Consider the following 22,577-nt stretch of genomic DNA (forward strand, 5'->3'; position numbering starts at 1 on the left):
TTGCTACGAAGCTAGCTATTTACCTTTGCAGCTCTCTACCTTGCCAGCTAGCTGGAGTGACATAGATGAAGTGGGCAGGTACCTATCTCCAACTATAACTGTTGGTTCCAGGAAGACATGCATAAATATGCATTTGAAGACCTACTTCATCTATCAAGCTAGCCAGCTATCTGGTTAGCTAGGCTCATTACTAGATGGATATTTAGATGAAATAATTAGATCTGCATGTATCATTTTTCTCTCAGGACCCTGATGTGATAAATACCCCTCTGCCTGTTGAATATGGCCCCAACACAGAGGACGATGGCGGAACGGGGATGCGTCCCACTGCCATCAACTCCACCAGTCTCACTCCTTTACTGGTGTCCCGCCCTGTTTGCAAGGACTCACCCTCCCAGCTCGGTTTCTCCCCCAAGGGCTTCAGTCCTCCAGTCCCTCCACCGCAGCCCACCAAACCTCGCCTTCTGCTACAGAGAACCCAACCGGTCCACCAGGAAGTGACTTCCTGCTGTGAAGTGCTGGAGCCGTCCTGGGCAGAGACTGTTCCTGCTCCTGGTTTGTCTTCTGTAGCAAACTCTCTGCATCCGGAACCTGCTCATCATCGGCCCTGCTCCAGAAACAGCTCCTCCTCGGGGAGCCAGAGGCTGAAAAACAAGACCAAGAACCTTTGGAATCCAACATACGGCTCCTGGGTCCTCGAAAGCTTCCGGACGAAGAAAACGCTGGCTCACACTCAGTCCATGCCACTCTCTTGCAATTCCACTGAGGAGAACAACAAAGCTGTTTGCGACGGAACCAGCAGCACCTACCTCAGTCCAGTTTGCCAGGTCCAAGCTGCCCCAACCGTGTCCAAGGCCTTGACAGGAGGCAGCTCTAAAGCCGGGGTGGACCTGGCTAAACTGCACAGCTTCCCCTGTGGGAACGTCAACTTTGCCTACGATGAGCAGAGCTACGAGGCAGAGAGCCTGCCCCTGGTGAAGCCCAAAGCCTCAGAAGCCATCACATGCAGCATCGGTCCGCCGAGCGTCTCACCAGGAACTGGCCTGGGTCTGGCGCTGGGATTCAGCACCGCCTCAGCCTGTGTGCCCAAACTTCTGCTGAAACGCCACGCCAGCTACGGACACGAGGACGTCAGGAGGCACGCTAAAACAGAGAAGCTCAGCCGCGACCGGGACTCTGGCTTTTCTCTGTCTGAGGACCTGAGTGTCGCTCACATCTAGAAATCAGCATGTGGCAACAGAGACTTTGAATATGATGAAATCCGTCAGCTGGACGACGAGCTCTGCAAAGATCAAATGACTCTAGCTCCTGATATGCTGGAAAACCCAATGAAATGCTAGCATTCACACAAACACATCTCTGAATCGTAAAAGTGACCTATTATACTTCCTTGAACAGGTTAGGATTAGTCTATGGCCTACACAAAACTTGTTCATTACATTTTTTGCACCAAATTATTCTTAGATTCTTGGAATGATTTGGAAAAGGCTGAAGACAGATGCACAATTACACAACCATACATGTTTGAAAAGCGGAAGTGGAGTCTCCTTCACAACCAATAAGAATCCAGCAAGTGGTTTCTGGATGGTACGTCAACAACAAAACACTTGTCTTTTCCAGCAGCCATTGTACAGCCCATACTGTTGCTAGGTAACAGCGCAGTGCCTGTCGATTATGACTCGACATTCGGGAGGTTTTTGAAACAACTCACTTCCCAGACACCAAAAAATAACAACTTATTTCCAAGAAAATGGCTTTTTTAAGTGCTTAGAAGCAAACAGAAGTGTAAAAACATGCAAAAAATGAAATTAGCGTTATAGGTCGCCTTTCATAGAGAGTCCGTTGTGTGCTTAGCGCCCCCTCCTGGGCTTCTGGTGCAGAGGTAGCCAAACACTGATGCTGAGATATTTTCACTGCTACCTAGTTATCTTTTTATCCTGCTGTAGTTTTATGAATGCTTTGTCAGACGTGTGTTTATATTAATACATGTTTAACCTAAAGCGAAGGAGTGTTTAAAGATTTGTTTTAGGAAATACCGACATCTAGTGGCCAAAAAGGAGATTGATGCAATATAGCCCCAACTTTGATTGATTGATTTTAATCTAAACAAATAAAAATACTCTCAAAATAAATTCACGGCATCATGAAAAAAGTTAATAATTAAATTTTATTTTACATTCTTTAACAAAATGCAACTTTGCTTTCTTTTTTCTATTGCTTCATTTTGCTTCCTTAAATTACTTAATGAGGAGAAAATAATTTCTTTTTTATGTTTACTTTTAAGCAACATAAACAAATGTTATTTCTTATTTTTACATTATATAAATTACAAGCTCCCCTCTCGCCTCCTTTTCCTTACATAATGTGAACTTGATGACTGCAGCCACATCTTTTTACTCTTTCCTAATGATTTTTATTTGTCATTTTTTGATCCATTAATGTTTCATATGGTGTTATAATCAGAAAGAATAAAGTTTATGAAAGCAACTCTACTTAGATGAGCACCTAGGTTTATATTTCGGTGCTTTTCCTCCTGTTAAAACCTTTTTTCACCTCCAGTCAGAAGTTTACATCCACTTGTTATCATCACGGATGCCCAGATAATTCTGAGCTTTTAATTTCTGACATGAAACTGATTTTTTTTTTTTTTTAAGTTTATGTTTAAAAGCTTAGTACACCCTAAAAATGGTCAAGCATGGTAGTGGTCGTATTATTCTGTGGGACTGTGTCACTGCCGGTTTTACTGGTGCCTTGAAAGAATGTCAAGTCAACTTATAATTACTCAAACAATTTAAAAATAGTTTTTAAAACTTCACAGCAGAATTGAGGAATGTTGGCTTTGACAGGAAATAACAAATTTATTCATCCATTAATAAAATATATTTAATGAGCTCCTTCTTCTGGGCTCACTGTTTACGTTTGTGATTTACTAATGAGTGACCGGACTTTGACTAGGATTTTGCAGCTGTGAACATTTCAATTCCTGCTGTTAGAAATGTGGAGGGTGTAATACCTGCCATCATCCAGCAGGGGGCGGCAGGTGTTCATCTGTGAACAAAACGTTAGTATTTTTATTTTTATCTTTTTTGTACCATATTTTAACTGTAAACTACTGTAGTTTTTGTTGACTATTTTATTATAAGATATTCAAAACTGTTTCAAATTCTATCTAAAGACAACATTTTTATTTTGTTTTAAATAAGATTTTATTTCATGGTCACCTATTTTTCTAAGATGCATTTTCACACCAGCTCCGGATGCCTCATTGTAATTTTTTAAGTATTATCAACAAAAACTCTCAAAACAAAGAATACTACAACTGAGCAGAGATTAATTTACTTATAATAAAAATATTTTGAATGTTTTTTTCCTAGTCTTGGCCAGTAGGCGTCTCTTGTTAGCTTAATGCAGCTGTGAAAATCTTTATTTTTATACTCATGTCTGTACACTGGACTAATCCTTTACATTTCGTACGTGGTTTTATTGTTGATGTTGACTCTGTAGTGAATCACTGCCATTTACATTTAGAATTTTTTATTTTATTTGGCTAATTAATTAGTTTTATCATTTATAGCTTCAACTGTTTCTCTCATGTATGTTATAATTTGTCAAATTTTGAAGTTTGTTGGATCTTTTGTATAAATTGTGCTCAGGCTTGCTAATATTGGTGTCTTAATTTCCAGCTTCTGACTCATAAATAAAGTCTTTAAGAATCTGTAAACGTGCCGGTAAATCACTCTCTATAAAAGTGCAAATGTGATTAATTCTGCAGTTTTTAGAGCACATTATTTAAAAAAATAATAATATTGAAAAGTTACAGAGGCGCAAATACAGTCAACACCATTCAGTGACTTTCCCCAAACTCCTTGAAAACATTAATTTTACCAAGTATTTTTGTTTAGTATTTAGTGCAGAAATAAGACAAAACTATCAAGCAATTTTTTCACCAAGATTTAGGGGTTTGTAAATATTGATGAAAAACTGCTAGACTATTTCACTTTACATTTTTTCCATTTTAAAAGTTGAATCTGCCAGTGGAAGTATGACTTTTTATCAATATTCAATAATTATTTAGTTAAAGCAAGCTCCTATATTTTGATAAAAGCTATTTGTACTTGTAAGTACAAATAGCTCGGACCCGACTAAGGAAAGGAGATCGGGCTTTTTCTGTTGTTGCTCCTAATTTATGGAACAATTTGCCTTTTCAGATTAGATCTGCTAGCAGCCTGGATCATTTTAAATCGCTTCTCAAAACTCATTTTTATTCGTTGGCTTTTAACTGAAGCAATTTTTTGATATTCTGTTTTATCTACTTGTGTTACTGTTGTTCCTGTGCAGCACTTTGGTGCAGTTTTATACCTGTTTTAAAGTGCTATATAAATAAATTTGACATTGACATTGACATTGTAAGTTAGCTTTGTGTTATTTTGATTACACTGAGATGTTAATATTCAAAGCTGGGCAGAAATACTTGGTGAAATGGTGTTTTTGCTCCTTGTTTATGTGCATGAACTTGTCTGATTCTGGTAGATCGGCTAAATCTGGATCGTTTTTTGTTGGAAAGCACAAAAACATATCAGCTTTGGTGTTGCTGCACAACCAACACAGAAAACCATGTTATTTCCATCAGGGCTGCAGGAATAAATGTCATTCGGTGGACTGAACTTTGTTTTTGAGCAGTTATATAGAAATGCTGCAGTAGACATAGTTCTGCATTTTATTTCTTGTGAAGTAGAAAACGTCCTGGTCAGAAATTACCTTTGGCAGAACAAATTTGATGTGCATTAGCTTTTATAAAACCAATTTTTTTTTTTGACTAAATCACTTATAAGCATAAAAAATCTCCCGATTCTCCTTTTAAAAGACTGTTAAATAGATATTTAACTATTTAAAACATCTTAAATGTAGGTTTGATCCTAATAATATAAAAAATAAAGTGGATTCAACCTGCTGGTTTTATTTTCAAGAAAACAAACCAAAAGTCAATTTTCATTTCTAATATATATATACTGATTTATTTTATTTCCACAACAGTTATATACTTTTTTATGATTAATTTGTTAAATGAACCATGTGCTGCAGCGTGTGGTGATGTATCCAGTGATGGAGTCTTACTACAAACTGAATTAAATGCAAACATAGTTAGAAAAGACAACCGATGAGCTCCACAGCGCCTCCCTGTGCTGTAATGCTGTAGTAACTGTGAGGTCTGTCAGTAGTTCATGTTCCGCGTAAGGCTTTTGCGGTGGCGAACGTTTTCCTCCGCTTCTCGTCTGGATTTTCTCCCTTTCATCCCGTTAAAATGAAAGCAGGAACTCCGAGCTTTCACTTCACAGGATGATGAATTAGTGTCAGTGTATTGGACCAATAGTTAACTTATTTTTTAAAGAACATTTCTGCTTCCTTCTGTTCTGTTTCTCTCGGTGTCGCAGCCCAACCGTTACATGACCGTTTGCGACTGCGTCACTAAATTATTTGGACCGCCATGATGGACGTCGGGAGTGAGAGATGGGCGATTTGAACAGAGCGACTAGATTGTTTTTGTCAGTTTATTCATGGCTTCTACTTGTTCGAGTGACGCTAATTATCCTTCTTTCTTGTGGCAAACATAAGACAGAAGGCTAATTTGTCTTCTTTTTTACGATAAGCGTAAAAAAGAAGGCTAATTTGTCGGTTTGGCGTGCCTGCTTACGTAACCAGGCGTAACGCGTGCTTACGTAACGCCAAACTAACAGCGAGCTTAGAAACCGACTTACGCCTCCTTCCTTTGACGTGTTGATCAAATTAAACTCTTTGCCTGACGTCACACCGCATGATTTATGTCACTACGTCATGAACGGCATTTCCCTTTACACAGAAGAAGCCTGAAAGGCGAACAAAAGACGAGATGCTAACCCATACATGCTAGGCTACATGTCGGCGCGGCACTGTTTCCATGGTTACCAATATTTAGACCCGTACGTTCTCCATAATGCGACGTTGTTTGTCACCTTTCTAACCATATTTACTTATAAAGTATATGAACGTTGATCTTTTTACGAGGTAAAAAATTAACCTAAGGGCTACTCATCGCCGCTGCGATGTCCCTCGTCAAAAGTTATAAATAAAATGGCAAGTTAGGTTTCCACGCTTGCCTGTACAACCAACAGCGACCACTTTAAAGTTTAATCAACTCGATAAAAGCGACATTAGACCCCCAGAAGTCTGTTTGGAGCGTGTATGTCGTTTGACGCTCATCATGGCGGATTTCTGAAGACCGTGACGTCACGTGCAAACGTGAAGCAAATCAAGGAACGCAAACCCCAAACCCAAAGAGTCGTTTAGCGGAATCCGTTTAAAATTGTTCCCTCCACCTTTAAAAGTCCCGGTCTGTAGTCAGGCTGTTGTTTTCCTCTCCCCTCCCTTCGTCGCACGCAGCCTCCAGCGTGAGGATGAGGTTTTCCAAACCCCACAGGTATCCGTCCTCTCGGTTGCCTTCCTGCCAGGGAACGTTGTGCCGTAAAGTGTGACCTTCAGGCAGAGCTGAAGTCTTCCCAAAGTCAATCATCCAGACATCGGCTCGGCCGCAGACATGGATGAAGAGGAGAGAGCTGCCGATGACCTGGTGGGGAAACAACACAGAAGTTAAAGTGAGGCTTTATTTTCACCGCAAAAACACAGAATATCTCCAAATATCTTAGTGCACTTGGAATAAGACAAAACTGACCTACAATGAACTTTTCAGTAAGATACAGGGACTTGGTTTTAATGAATAATTCCTTGATACTGAGGATAACATAAGCTACTAGTTAATCATCCAGTGAAACTATACTTTTTAAAAATCAATACTACTGACTTATTGACTGAAAACAAGCTCCTGTTGTCTTGCTGAAAACGTATTTGTAAGCAAATTTAGGTTAAGTAAAGTTTAATTGAATGAAATATAAAGTTAAAGACAATATTTGTAATATGAGGTATTACAAAGTATATTGCATTGTGCACAAACGTCTTATCGTTTGCACACAAACGATCACAAATAAAACTTTTTTCTTTCTTTTTTTTATTATTTGTGTAGCACATTTCAGCAACCAGGCATTTTTAAAAAACTGATCATTTTTTATGCAGGACTTTTCCTGTTTCCATCAAACTGTGTCTGATTGTCAGAGTGAAAATCAGTCGTCACCTCGTGTTTCTTGAAGAAATCGGATTTTTGCAGCGCGTCCCGGATCTCCCTCACCCTCTTCAGGTAAGACTTCTGCATTTCAACGAGAAAAAAGCAAGAAACAACGTTTGAATTTATCTCTTATACAGCTACTGTTTACCCGAGGCGTGGCAGAAACCGTTTCTGAACCAAAACTCAAACACATTCGAGGTGTGAATATTTACATTCTCTTCTTGCAATTTAAACACTTTCACTGTGTTGTTTTTTTTACAGTTTTATCCTTACGTTTGTCCGAAATGTGAGCACAGAGACAACAAAGTGATTCTTTCCAGCACTGTTCAAACTCTGAACACGGATGTAAACGCTTGCACAGCTTGTGTGTTCTGCGTGGGTAAAGACAGACTTTAAGGTGACGCCTATTGCGGCATTTGCAGTGTTTATTTGGACATGCACAGAACTGCTTGAGTCCTCGCAATACTGAATTCACAGCAGCAAGAAGTTAAACGACTACCACGTACAATAATGCTGACGTCCTCTTCGACAAATTCCCTGAACACTTTGATGATGTCCTGCTTCGATCTGGTTTTCTTGAAGTCGGTTCGACACGTGCCGTCGTATTTCTGAAGAGGTCAGAGAAGCAGAAGGATGATATTACGGAGCGGACAGATTAAATCATTGTTAGTTTGAGCATCCTGCATACATGTGCTGCGTTTAAGGCCTCAACAACATTAGTTACACTGCAAAAACACTCAATTGTACCAAGTATTTTTGGTCTAGTTCTTACTGCACAAAACTAACTTATACTTTTTAGCAAAAAACTTTTTTAAGTAAATAAATCCCTAATATTGATGATGATTCACTGGCAGATTATTTGTCTTATAATATGGGAAACCTAAACTGCCAATGTATCAAGTAATTTTTGATCAATATTAAGAAAACATGGAGTTAAAAAAAGCTTTTACATCTTGTTGAAAAGTTAATTGTTAGTTAAGTCTTAATTCTGAAGATATTTGCACTAGAAACTAGATAAAAATTATTTAGTAAGTTTTTGTTTTTGCCATGTAAACATAGGGCTGTGATAAATCTTTTTTTTTTGGTTTTTGAAGATTTAATGTTTGGAAAATCTGGATTTGTCCTCGGCCGTTGAGTTTGATTCATCTCTAATGTCTGTCCTGTTAATCCAGTTCAATTAATCCAGCCATGCTAGTCGCCTCGGTTTCCTGCAGTGAGATGTGAACGACGTGTCACCTTGATGCCTTCTATCCTGAAGCCCAGCGTGTTGGTGGAGCTCATGCTGTCCCTCCACTGCATGTAGCAAGATTTGGTGATGCCGCCCTGGTTATGCTCCTGAGAAGTTGGACCGTCCCTGTCCACCTCTATCATCTTCTTGTACAGGTCCTCCCGAAGCTTGGGCCGCTCTCTCGCCCGGACGAGCTCCTCCTCCAGGTACGTCCTTCAACACCAGGTGAAAAAGTCACAGAATAAAATTCAGCTGTCATCACAAAAAATTACTTATGGACCAAAATAACCTGCAAATTGTCCAAATGGTAGTTTGGGATGTCAAACCAGTCTGCCCAGTTGTGAAAAGGCAACAATCCTTCAAACAGGTTGTGCTGACTTTACAGGCGACAACACCTAGCAACAGAGTTTCTGCAGGTTTCAGCAAGTAAAACTTAATGCCACCTTGAATTAAATTTAAGACATAAAAAACAATAAATGTAGTAAATGGGTGGAAGATGATACTGTTTGTAAAGCGGAGCAAATAAAATGTGAAATGTTTTCAGTTTATGTTTCTCAACTGCATGTCAATAAATCAGTCAAGTCTACCTGTTTATCACATTTCAGTATTTTAGATTGTGGAAACATAAAATACTTCATATTTTATGTCAGCACTTGTGAGAACCAATAACAGACAAATATTTTCAAAAGGTTCAAAATGCTAACTAGCTAGCTAGCGGCTAGCAAAATGTCTGCAAGATTTTCCCTGTTAGAAAACCACACATACCAGAAAATAAGCTAAAATGTAAGTATTTGAGGTCGTCTTACATTTAGTTTTAGTTACATTAATTTAAGACTTTTTCTGCATCCAGACAAACTGCATCTAACACTGTCATACACAGAAATCAGTATCTTACACCTCAGTTGAAGAATTTCGGTTTAGATTATTTTGGGGATTCAATGACAAATGTTCTGTCTAAAGTCATGCCACAGTATCAGATTTAAGTCCACTCCAAACCTTTATTTTGTTTTGTTTAAAACCTCTGTCACACAAAAACATTTGAGCTGAAGGTGCCAAACCAATGCCTAAACATCCTCCTTCAGGATATTTTGCTAAAGAGGACATCAAAATGTCCCCTAAATTGGATGTGGTCACCTTTTAATGACTCAAGTTATCTTTTTTCTGATTTTGAAATTTGTCTGTTGATGTGAAACTTTGAGTGTGACATAAATTCGGAAGGTCAACCAGAGCTGTGCTTCCTGTATTTCTACAGAGACATTTAATGACCTAATTTCTACATTTGCTGCAAAAAAGTCAAAAGGTTTTTGCAGTTGATGCCACTTTACGCAAGACAGAAACCTACAACATAAAAAATGATTTTCAGTGTTTGGAGTCATAGTGTCACAGGTTTTGCACTCGCTGTCTTTATATTTACAGCTCTGAGCAAACAGATGTGAATTTCAGTTTCAGTTTGCTAGCTCCACTTCCTCTGTGCTAAAGAAGGAAGCTACGAGGAGACTCCTGTGTACAGCACTTCGCTATGTGAAAGCCTGAGTGTGTGTTTGTGCAAGCTGGTGGTTTTGCAACTTTGTGGTTGAGAACGTTTTTGACAAAGGGGAGTCTCCAGGGACACCCTGAGCGTGCAAACGTGTGTATAAACATCTAAGATGTGCAGACAAACTCTCACAGAGGAAGATAAGTAAAACAAATAGTTCATGCGTGCGGTAATGGACATTTGTAACGCTGCAGCACGTACTCAGTCGCTCGCCTGCCTCGAGCTTTGCTGCAGGTACGTGCAGAAGCGTTCATCTGTCCGGTCAGAGGCTGCAAATGCATCTGCATGTCTGTGCATGCAAAAAAGGCATGCATGTAGGAATTAATGCATGCATTCATGCGTATATGAATGTGTAGAGTTGTACAGACTAACAGTGAGGCCCTCCACCTGCTGTGGCAGGAAGCCAAGCAAACACCCTGCAGTTACAACAGGTGTTCCCTTAAAGAGGCAAGACGAGACAGGCAGCTTGTGCTGTCGGCGATCTCTGCTTTTGTTGTTCATCTACACTTTAAAATGACGATTAATTGATGATTAAAAGCCAGTGTTTGCAGATTGAAAGGCCTAGTTTCTTACCTCACTCCCATTTTGCAGTCCATCACGTTTGGCTGGTTGAAGCCAGCCAGCAGGTCGGTCATCTGCACAAAGAACTCGCCGTCGTTTTCCACGATTCCTTGGTAGCGCGGCACAAACTGGGCCAGGGCGTCATTTTGTAGATCCTCGAAACACTTCTTCTCGTTCTCTGATAGCTTTTTCAGAATGGTGCCCTCTTCTGCAGCTTTGAAGTTTCCTGAGATTAGATAAAGATGTTATCTAATCTTCATGTTAGACACAAAGCACATACCTGCATAGTAATGGAAAAAATGCAATCGCTGGAATAGAGATGAATGTGAATTCCTGAAACATGTTGCAAGGCTGAGACAAGCAGACCATGAAGGAAAGCAACAAGCTTACTTTCTGTCATCCATAACAGATGACTCCATTTTCACCAAAGCTTTTTTATTGCTTTCAGTAGCTTAGCTTCCTCATAAACACCAAGTTCATTCTGAGGAATGTGAACAAAGTGTTGCTTCCATGCTCAAGGATTTTCATTAGAGAAACATCTTTCAGGTTGTTTTGACTTCTTGTGAAGAATAGAAAAGAGAAATGCTTGGTTAATGTTCCTCTTGTTCTTGGCAGATATTCTAAGTAAATAAAGGTGGAATCCTGGAAATATTCCTTAGCGTGACAGAGGAGGATTTCCATTAGAGATGCATGAAATGGGTGTTTTCTTTTTGCATCTTATCATTGCTGCAAAATTTTTTTCAATGGAACGTTTAAAATGATTTTTAATAAATTATAATCACCCTTATGCCCAGCTAGCTGGACCCAGTTTACTTTCTTCTTTTGGGAAGCTTGCAAGGGCCAGCGGATGTACGTCTTCAGCTTCTTCCAAGCTTTACTCTGTTGAAAACATAGAAAACAAAATTCAAAATGTTGTCAAGATAAATTCTGAGTTATTTCTTCAACATCAAGCAAAACACTGCAAACACACAAAACCTTGGCAAGTATGTTTGCTCTAGTTTCTTGTCCAAATATCTCAGTACACTTGAAATAAGACAAAACTAACTTAAAAGTAACTTTTCTGTTTTAAGAAATAATAATAGAAGTTAAAAGTGGAATAATCTACCAGTGAAGTTAGTACTTATTAGTACTTATTTCATCAATACTCAGAAATTATTTACATAAAACAAGAAACAAGCTCTTATATCTTGCAGAAACGTTACTTGTAAGTTAGTTTTGGTCTTATTTCAAATGTAGCAGGATATTTGCACCATATACATATAAAACAAATAAACTTTGTGTTTTTGCAGGCAGTGTACAATGGTTGGAAACAGCTTTGGGCCATTTTTGCAGCATCCGAATGGAAATCTGATCACATCGACAGGACCGGCCAGCCAATCTGACGCCAGGCTTTCTGCTTTCCCCGATGCGAAGCTTCCAATCTGGGTCAGCTAAATGCCATTTCTGTGGAAACTCCTATCTGTGTTCAGCATCTCCAGTGTGGCCTGCTGGGCTCGTTCCTTTTTATCATCACAAACGCAGAGTTCTCCACCTTTAGCAAATGTAGCATGAGCTTAAGTCAAGTTTATTTGTATAGTGTATTTCAGCAACAAAGGCCGTTCAAAGTGCTTCACATTAGAAAGCATCAACTGTGAAACAAGCGATTAAAAATTACATTTTATTAGATACTATCAAAATCGTCAAGCAAGCAATATATAGGCTTGTCATAAAAACAAATGTTTCTGGATGATAAATTATCCCAGATAAATGACAATATTGTTTTTTGGAGACAATTTTAAAGTAATATAATGGTAATAATAATACAAGAACACATTCTCAAAGATCAATAAACTCCAATTAATTTCTTGTTATCAGATAACACTAGAACTGAAAAACTCTTTAAATATCTAAAATAAATAAACAAAACAACAAATAAAATTAATTATGGAGTCTCTGCAAATAAAAGGAGATGGTTGAGACCAAATCACCAATCAGGGAAAAAGAATAAAAATTTTTGAATTTGTTTTATTTATTATGTGATTAATTGGTTTACTGCTTATTGCGATAGGTCTAGCAATATGCATAATATATGTTATTGTTATATGTTGTTGTTATATAGTTATTATTCCAGTTACTATGAATCAAAGCCAACTCTAAGCAGGTTGGCTCTCAGCCTCAATATTTCTGCTGGTTTCTGGAATTTTATTCCAGATTTGTGGATATAAAAATAACAAAACGGTTTGGATAACTTTAAATGCTATAACTCCTAATTTGAGACTCTAAGACACTTTGGACTTCTAATTAATCAATGAACTGTGAACATCAATAATATTGTACAATACTATTGTATAATACCATATTATTGTACAATAACTCAATGCTATTATTGTATACCAGCATACAATGATAGTATTGTACGTATGTTTTAGTTGCACACTGCAAAAATACAAAATCTTACTTTTCTAGTTTCTTGCGCAAATATTTTAGCACACTTGAAATAAGACAAAACTAACTTACAAGTAACTTTTCAGACAGATAAAGGAGCTTGTATCAAATCAACAAATCCTTAATATTGATTCAAAAAAGTACTTGTTTTGCCAGATTGTTTCATTTATTACAATATATTGTTCCATGTTATAAATTAAATAATCTGCCAGTAGTATTAGTATTTTTTGAAGTGTCAGAAGATATTTGTTCTAGAAACTAGACCAAAAATACTTGGTAAAATGTTGTGTTTACGCTAAAGAAAAAAAAAAAAGCTCATCAACCATAAAGCCGATGATCTGGAAACTAGATTGTGTGTCATGGAGGAGTGTTTCTTCTGTCCCCTGGGCTTCAGAGCGGTCATTTTCTGTGAGTAAAACAGGAAATGAAACGGGGGCAGTGATCGCGGTGAGGCAACACTTCATCACTCTGCATGGCCATCAGTAAGAGCAGAACGACGGCAGCCGGGTTTCTCCTAAATGTCAGATGATTCGCTTCACTTGCTTGTTTTCTGACGGCGTCGCTCTGCCAAAGGCGGCAGACTTTCGCCAATGTTTTCACGCGACCGGTTTTCACATTTACTGAGCTGCTGTTGCTTCTGTCTGGTGCAGCTTTAATGTTGATAAATAACTTTAGTTACTGACTGATTATTTCAACTCATCATAAGTTATCCAATTAATCGTTTCAATTTTAGCTTCACTTGGTTCAAATTAGGCAACTTTTACTGTCCAATTATTAATCAGCTAAATAAAGTAAATAAGAGCTGAGCTGTTTTTATTTAGCTGCAGATGCATCCTTTGTTCCAACTGATCAGGCGTTTTCTAATGGATTCTAGGAAATAAAAAAAATGTATTTCCTTATTTTAAAAAGAAATTAAGTTGTTTATTTGCATCTTTTAATGTTTTTAATGTAAATTAGCTAAATGTGCTAATTTACATTCAGCTAATTTACATCGGATAAAAGTTTTTATCCGATTAACCGTTACTAAAATTACCGTTAGAAGCCCTACACTCAAAGAAACAAATCATTGACTTAACATGATTTTTTTATTCTGATTCCACGATTGTATTTTGTTAATTGAAAAAAAAGACAGTAATCTGACATTATAACCTTAATTTTAACTAAGATAAAGATTAATGTATTAACTTGGATTGATGAAAGATGTCAGTTGAACTAACTAAATTTTTAGTCAGTCTGACAAACTTATTTTGCATTTGTTTACTGAAGATAAACAAATTATGTTACTTTAACTTAATGTTGTGAGCGAAACAATAGAGAAATGTGGCTCTTTAACTGAGTGGAGGCAGGTTTTTCTTGCATGATGTGAAATAATTATTCGATTTAAAGTGACAGATCAGGATTAATGAACTTACAAAACAATGTTTAGACAACTTGTTTCCTGTTGTTAAATCAACTTTATGAACTTTAATTTCTGAGTTAAGACCAAAACAATTGTCTTGTTGACTTAAATTGCATTTTCCAGGCAGCAGATGAACTTTCATTTTCAAGTAAAAGCAGCTTCAAATGTCTTACAGTGCAGAACACAATGTCCCCTGACAGGCGCGGCGTTTAGCAGACGCTGCGCAGGCCGACCTCTCATTTCTCTCTCATTGAACAAAATCCAAGTTGGAAAGGAAACAAGACGGTCGTGTCAAAATACGCACCTTGATGCTCTGATGGAAAACAAGCAAACAAAACAACAAAAACCCACACAGAGCATGAACATGCTCACATGTTCTTGTGTAATCATGTTTTCTTTTGCGGTCGGTTTCCAGTTTTAGTCTTGGCCTTTGACATTTAACAAAGAGCCGCTTCAGGAAGTCAGACGCTTGACAGACTCCGCTGTAGCCTTTGTCTCATTGACGCTCCGGCTGCGTCGAACCGTCAAATCAAAGACGTTTTCAGAGAAGCAGAAAGCAGGTCGGCTGCGGGGCGATTCGCTCAGGAACGGGTTTCTGGCGTATTAATTTTCGCCGTCAGGCTGAAAGTTTGGCTACAGTCTGCGTGTGGTTGCTACGGTAACAGTTACAGCACGCCTCACGCTTTAAAATAAAGCAGCGTCAAAATCCACAAATCAGCAGAAGGGCAGAAAGCCATGTGATAAAGTCAAAGTTCCCAAAGCAGATTTAACAGATGATTTACTCTCACACCGATTTGAGTTGCTACAGTTTGTTACAGAGGGATTTTATGAGCACAAGCCGCAACCATCCGAAGGCTGAACGTGACAAAGAAACAATTTATGACCTCGTTAAAACAAGGCCTGCTGTTAATTTGTTTCATATTGTGTCATCTGAACATATAGTGCTTTAAAATTCTCACCCTTCAAACCTTTTATTGTGTTATAACTGTAGAAATTAGTTTAATTTAAAAACATATGAGCAAATTTTACCTTAGAATCACTTCAGACAAACTTTCTGATCTGATAATGAAACGTTTAGTGTGAACAGGACATAAAAATAAAAACGAGTCGGCTCGAATCATCTGAGGATGCAAAAACACGCCGCTAAGCATTCTGGGAAATAGTTCCCACTTTTTCTTCTTTCAGGTTTTTAAGTGCTGACCTGAAAACTCTAGTTTGATGAATAAAAAGTTAACACAACTTTCTGCTGTAAGTTTTTCTTTTAAACACATTTAGGCTCTAAATCTGAAACTAAATCTATCTCTTACTTGACTTAAAGAGCAGAAGACGGCAGACACAACAAAATGTTTTACAGTGTGCCTGTTGCGAGCGTTTAAACGGCGTCGGCTCCAGCATGGAGAAGTGGTGGGCCTTGTGGCAGAATCGGTCTGATGGTGCAGAAACCTGCAGGTGACTCACTGTGATTATGCTCAACTTCCCTACAGCTTACACAGAACGAGGCTCCGCACTGTCAGCTCCTTAAATCTTTCTTCTGCTTTTGCTTTCTTGTCACAATTAAATGTGTCACAATTAAACCAGTCACCACCACTGACTGGTTGGGCTTTCAAAGGGTCTGCGGAGGAGTTTTGACCCACTCTGCATGGCAGAATTGTCTAAATTCACCCACATTGGAGGGTTTTAGAGCATGAATAATTAGTTCAGAGGTCACGCCACCATGGCATTTCAGTTGAGTTTAAGTTCTTGCTTTGACTAAGCCACCAGAATTTGATTTTGTCTTTCTACAGATCATACCTTGAACAAGTTAGGTTAGGTCTCTAGTCTATACAAAACATGCTAATTAAATTTTTTACACAAAATCATTCTGGGATAATGAGATTCCGGTCTGCTCAGTTCAGCTGTTTTAAGGCTTTAAATCCAAACAAGCTCCAGCTGGCCACACCCCCCAACTCAATGTTTACACTGACACATAAAAATGACTGCAAACAGACACGCACTTATACAACCGTATATCTTTGAAAAGCATTAGTAGAGCCTCCTGCACAACCAACAAGAAAACAGCGAGTGGTTTCTGGATGGTGAGTCAACAACGACACATTTGTCTTTCCCAGCAGCCATTGTACAGCGAATACTGTTGCTCGGTAACAGCGCAGCGCCTGTTGTTTGTGACTCAACATTTGGGAGGTTTTTGAAGTGACTCACTTTTCAGTCAGCAAAAAACATCAACTTATTGCCCAAAAAAATGGCTCGGTGGTCTTTTCCAGCAGCCATTGTACAACGCATACATTGGTAAAACTAACCAATCAAATGTACTGGGGTTCTTCTTGAGTTGATAGGTAATGGGACCGGGCTCAGTTGGGGTTGCTGGGTAGCGCCGCAACAATCAGGAGGTTTGAAACGGATCATTTTTCCAGACACCAAAAAAACATCAACTTTTTGCAAAAACACAGAGGGATGTTTGTTTTGTTTTGTTTTCAAGCGCTTGAGTTGTTTTTAGTTGAGAATAAAGTCGAGTGAAATGTTACGTTGTACTTCAGGACGCTCCGTTGGTAAAGTTATGGTTTTACCAATTACACTGCAAAAACACAAAAGGTATTTTTAGCATATTTTATAGTGAAAATACCTCAATGAAATTGAAATAACACAAAACTAACACAAGCAATTTTTCAGCAAGAATTATGAGCTTGTTTTAAGCCTTAATACTCATAAAAAAGTACTACTTCAACTGGATTATTTCACTTATACTACGGGAAAAATGTCTCGTTATCTACAAAAGAAGTAATAAATAACTTTTACTGTTATCACAACTGTAGAACAAAATATCATGATAAAACTTTGAGTGCGTACTGCTCACCCTCAGCAGAAACTTCTAGATCAGCAAATGGATTTGTTATTCGTTATCAAATTTATTCTGATTGCAACGCGTTTAACCCATCAGCAATCTATTTCAGGTAGATTGCTGGATTTTTAATAATTAAAAATATTTGAAGGAGTTTCATGTACTTAGAAGGAATAAAGGGGAAAATACTTTTCTGCCACACCTTTAAGCTTCTCCTGCAGAGCTGAGTTTCATCAGACAGAAAGTTATCAGCAATAATGACAGAAAATAAACGCACGTTTGTAAGTAATGTTGTAATGGAAAGTTTTTAATGTGAACTCATCTCACACCAGAGGATAAGTCAAGAAAAGCATTGGAAATATGAGTCAAAATATCCTCAAATTAAATGTAAAAGCAAAATGACACATGATTTCGTAACCCGTTATATTTGCATTTCATGCAGACGTGTGTCATGGTTCAAACAGGTGGTGATGATGGTGCTACTTTCTGTTAGTCAGACAAAATCTGATTAAAATGCAGTAAAGTTAACATCTAATTTTACACATAAACTTAGAACCAGTAAAGATTTAAAATGTTGTGAAGATGTTAAAAAACGTTGTAATATTATTTCAGGGGGGAGAATCAGATGTTCTGGGTATCATCCTTCTTCTGACAAGCTCTCTAAGCGTATAAAACAGGTTTTCCTTTTTTTCTTATTTGAGAAATTGCTCTGAAAGTGAGAGAAAAACCCAACACTTGTGTGACGGGAACATAATCTTATGTGAAATCTTCCAGAGCCCATCTCATTCAAAAGCTCCCAAAATAACTCCTGAGCTGCCAAAATGACTCATCCCCATGAGAAGTGCTTGCTGTGAATTGAACTTATCAGTTAACGCCACTGGAAGATGAACTGAACGGTTTAAAGGGAAATCTGTTATCGCCGGGTAGTTGTGTCTTGTCTGCAGTAATTCCCAGAGGTCTCCTGTCAGGAAACGCGTTGCTGGCTGACGTTTAAGAGCTGCTTCTGCTCTAAAAACCCGCTCCTTCCTGAGACGGAAAGCTCAGACTATCTGCAATTTTAAACGACCTTTAATGTCCGCCAACTAAACAACGTTGTGGTAACCAAAAGACCAGCTTATTGGTGACATTTCATCAATGTAAGGGATGAATTTGCAGCTGGTTTTTAAAGTGACATGTCGTTCTTCCTTAAACAGGTTAGGATTGATCTATGTTCATTTCATTTTTCACACAAAATCCTTCTTGGATGTATTTCCCAGCAGCTGCTGTACATTCAGTGGTAAAACAACTGACCAAATGTGTTGGAGCTCTGTTTGTGTTGCTAGGTAACGCCACATTCAGGAGTTTTCTGAAACGGATCATGTGCCACAAACCAAAAAACATCGATTTATTGGGTGTGTTTCTTTGAGCACATTTTTAGAAGCTTTAAAGAAGGAATAGAAAATCACCTTTAATAATAATCCCCTATTGAAAACTGGTTATTAGCAACCTAAATAAATTCTGACTTGCTTCTTTGTCTCAGCTGTGCATAATTCATTGGAGATCAAAACTAACAATCTCTTCTTCTGGGAATTAAGTTGATTAAAAACATAAAAATCATTCGGGGTTTCTGCTTCTTCAATCAACTAAAATTTAAGATTTTGAGACAGAAATGCACAAAAGAAAATTGCATATTTTATGTAGCAGTGCTGAGCTTTTTTGTGCAAAATACACGTAACATGGTAGAGTGAGCCAGTGATGAATGTAATGACAACTGGCTTTGTATTTACTTCAAAGATCAGAGATTTTCTAGAAAAAAATCTCAGAAATGTTGAGATTAATCTCTGAAACTTACAGAAATAGAAAATCTTCAGATTTTGAAACTTTCCAAGTTTCTTCAAGAAAAGTTTTTTTTTCCTTTTTTCCCCTCAATGGTGACAATATGCCAAAGTGTGAAAGCTTTCACAACAAAAACAGACTCTTACCGAGTATTTTGGTCTAGTTTCTGGTGCAAATGCCTTATTCAGTTGAAACAAAGACAAAACTGACTTTTTGCTAAGATGTTGGAGCTTAATTTAAGTAAATAAATTACATGTCCCATTGGCAGCAACACGTTTTTCACATGTTATTAGTGGAATAATTGGTGGAACTAGAAATATTCCAGCAATATTAATGAAATACTTACTTAAAACAAGCTCCTATACTATGCTGAAAAGTTACTTTTAAGTTAGTAGTGTCTTATTTCATGTGTAATACAATTATACTTGGTAAGATTGCATGTTTTTGAAGTGCAGCATATCAGTAAAGAGAGAGAAACTGTGTCTTATAATTCAACAAGTATTTTAAAATTATTCTAAGATAATCCAGTTAACAGAGTTCTTCCTCTCTGATGGTCACAAACATGATTTGTGAAGTTATTTCATCCTAACTGTTTGACCTCATGTGAGAATCTCCACATCAGTTACAGGAAGGTTTCATATCAACAATAATGAAATGTTTTCAAAGGCAGGAAATTATGCATTTTATCTCACAAGATTACATCATTGTTGGCTAAACTAAGTTTCATTGCAGCTGAAGGAAAGAGAGCCAAGCCAAATCAGCCCATGGAGGCTCTTAAAGGGCCGGTGTGCCAGAATGTGTCGATGAAACCTGTTCACAAACTTAGAATATCAATGAATTCCTGAAATTAAATAATATTAGTGAACATCTTTTCAGTTCCTCTGGGATTTTGTGATAAAATCCCAAAATATTTGCACTATTGCTTATTTACGACAGTAAATGTTACTTTTTATTCCTTGCTGTATAGATCACGGTCTATAATCTGAGATGGTTTCAATCAAATATTTACACATTTTATTCACCTTAAATGGAAAGAAAATGATTTGGAAAACTGCTTGATTTGCCTGATTTTCTTTTATTTTTAACACCAAAGTTTCCACACAACTTGAGTAATTTAGCTACTTTTTACTTTTCTTTGAATACAAATATGTTGAAGTGCTGCTACTGCAGACATACAAAATCTTACCAACTATTTCTGCTTAGTTTCTCATTCTTATTTCAAATGTACTAAGATAGAAACTAAAAGTAAGATTTTGTGTTTTTGCAGTGAACAGAAGCAGAAGAAAGAAAATATAATAATTTTGAGAGCAAAATGAAGCAGAAAGCCTCTGCTGTGGTTCATTTGTTCAAAAAGCTCTGATCCTTGATATTTAACGCTTACTCTGCTTTTTGAAAACTTTATTTCACTTTGAACAAAGCATTTTTCCAATTGTGCAAGTGAAATAATCTGCCAACATATCCAACACGTTTTCATTAATATTAAGTTTTTCTGCTCATACTTGCTGAAAAGTTACTTGTAAGTTAATTTTCAAGCCTACCGAGATATTTGAACTAGAAACTGGAGCAAAAACTTTTGTATTTTTGCGGCGCTACTCTTACTAGCGTTCAGTTTTTGGCCCCTCTGAAGATACCTGCGGGGTAAAAACCAAAGAGGCTTCTCACCTCGCTCACCTCTGCTAACACCAGGTGCTCCAGAGTGACCAGGCCTTTGCTCTGGGTCTCGGTGTCGCTCAGCAGATCATCCTCAGACTCCACCGCCGAGGATCCGGTGGAGGAGATGGACGAGTTGGACAGCTTCCTGCGCAGGGTTCCGTCCACAGCCGCATCCAGGTCTTCCTCCTGGATCTCCCTGGAGGCGCCGCCTGCATCCGAAGTGATGGTGACCTGCGGCACCGGGGGCGCATCCATGAGCGCCGGCGCGGCGGGCGGCGCGGCGACGCTTGCGGCTTTCTGGATGTGCTCCGCGCAGACCTGTGGAGACCTCCCGGTCGTCCTTCTCTCTACACGGCCTCCATCGCTTATCCCAGTCCCAGAAAACCCGAAGTCCTTGGAGGACTTTCTCCGGCACTCTTTAGGCATTTGAGATCTGGCCGTAGAGGCGCAGCGACGAGAACCGAAACTCCGCTTCGGCTCAGCCTCCAAATCTGGTCATTTCACTGTGAGAGAGTTCCCACGGAGTTCCCACGGAGTCTCCAGATCCTCCCCGGGTCTCCGCTGGCTGCTCTGAGCTGGGAAACGCCTCTGGCAGCCTGTGCGCTCTTTGACTCTGTCGGTAAGGGGAACCCCTCTTTAGTGGCGCGGCTCGCCCTTCTGCGCGGTTTGACACACACACACGCTCACACACACTGCGCTGTTTATTATCTTCCGCATTGCCGCTCTCGCTTCCTGACTGAACAGTTTAGAGCTGCTGACAGTTTCAGGCTCAAAAAACTCAACTCCTTCTGCTGCATTTTGCACTGGATCTCAGACGTCAAATTGTCGAGTTTTTAATCACTTTCAAACATTTTCCAGCCAAATTAAACATTTATTCTGCATGCATAATCTGTGAGCATATAGTCACATTGTTTTAGGGAAGTTGGCTCCAGCTTTAACATTTAGTCCTCTTGTTTGCACATCAAACTGATGAAACTGAGTTCAGCTGACAAACAATTTGCATATATGCATCATTTAGCATCGTCTGCAAAGATATAAAGGGTTCAAAACATCAGTGACATTAAATAAATTGGATGTTCCTCTAAAAATGGAGAAAATACAGAAACTGATCAGGAAAAATACCAAGAGATGATGGTGGCAGTGATGATTTGATCAGTTATACCTGAGTCACCTTTTTACCAAATACTTTTCTACTTAAGTAGTGCTACTCTGCAAACACACAAACTATTACCAAATAATTTTAGTCTAGTGTTTACGATAAATATCTTAGTAAACTTATAATAAGACCAAATTAATTTACAAGTAACTTTTCAGACAAGTTTCATCCTCATAATCCAAGATGGACGCCTACCAAGGACGACTGAAGGATTAAAAATATATTGAAATTTTATATTTAAAGAAATGGACATTTGTGTAACCAAAACAGCTTTATATGGAAACCAATTTTTGGTTGCTGTTTCACAGTAAAGTAAACATAGAAATCTATTTTCTTCCATGTCAATAAAACCTGGAGTTAAACTGGGAACACATTGTAATCCACAAAAACATTTATTTAAACACCATATTTCCTTATATTAATCCTCAACAGCTACATAATCAAATGATTTCTGAAACAAAAAGGAGCTGAAAAGGAATGTAAACTGTATTTAATAAAACCTTCTTATTAAATACAGCCATTTTAAAACACCAAAAGCTCACTGATCTGATTTAAGCAAATAAGCAGATTTAATTAAATGCTTCAAATGTCTTGTTTGTTCCATGAGGTTCAGCTGTGCAGAAAATATTCCAGTAAAAAAATGCAGCCACACACAATTTAACGCTATAATATTAAATAGAAACACATTTAAGCTTCAGCGGAACTATATGTGAATTTAGCGTTGAAATTTTAATAAATAATGCATTTTGATGTTTTGAAATGCATTGCTTTACCAGCTTTCACCAACAGATGGTGCTGACATCTAAAAGGAGAATAGA

At 38.1% G+C, this 22,577-nt stretch overlaps 2 protein-coding genes across 7 annotated transcripts in view; one reads left to right on the forward strand and one right to left on the reverse strand.

The window, feature by feature from the left end:
- ltk (leukocyte receptor tyrosine kinase) overlaps positions 1–4,402 on the forward strand; it is a 72,128-nt gene extending 67,726 nt beyond the window's left edge. For all 5 annotated transcript variants that reach the window (XM_055053314.1, XM_055053316.1, XM_055053315.1 and 2 more), the window contains one exon: positions 246–4,402. In XM_055053314.1, coding sequence (XP_054909289.1) covers positions 246–1,220 — 975 coding nt within the window. In that variant the 3' untranslated portion in view covers positions 1,221–4,402. The remainder of the gene's footprint in view (positions 1–245) is intronic.
- A 580-nt stretch (positions 4,403–4,982) lies between these two features.
- Positions 4,983–21,276, reverse strand: itpka (inositol-trisphosphate 3-kinase A). Of its 2 annotated transcripts, none has more exons than XM_055053540.1 (7): positions 20,622–21,276; positions 11,259–11,355; positions 10,489–10,702; positions 8,390–8,594; positions 7,660–7,761; positions 7,163–7,234; positions 4,983–6,601 (listed from the first exon to the last, which is right to left on the reverse strand). In XM_055053540.1, exons 1-7 carry the CDS (start codon positions 21,027–21,029, stop codon positions 6,356–6,358), a joined length of 1,344 nt encoding a protein of 447 aa, XP_054909515.1. In that variant the 5' UTR covers positions 21,030–21,276; the 3' UTR covers positions 4,983–6,355. The 2 variants fall into 2 exon arrangements, with proteins under 2 accessions (XP_054909515.1, XP_054909514.1); XM_055053539.1 differs by having other exon boundaries at positions 20,613–21,276.
- Positions 21,277–22,577: the final 1,301 nt, after the last annotated feature.

The sequence above is a fragment of the Poeciliopsis prolifica genome, unplaced genomic scaffold, assembly GCF_027474105.1.
Source record: "Poeciliopsis prolifica strain line A6 unplaced genomic scaffold, Auburn_PproV2 SCAFFOLD037, whole genome shotgun sequence".
Classification (NCBI taxonomy): Eukaryota; Metazoa; Chordata; class Actinopteri; order Cyprinodontiformes; family Poeciliidae; genus Poeciliopsis; species Poeciliopsis prolifica.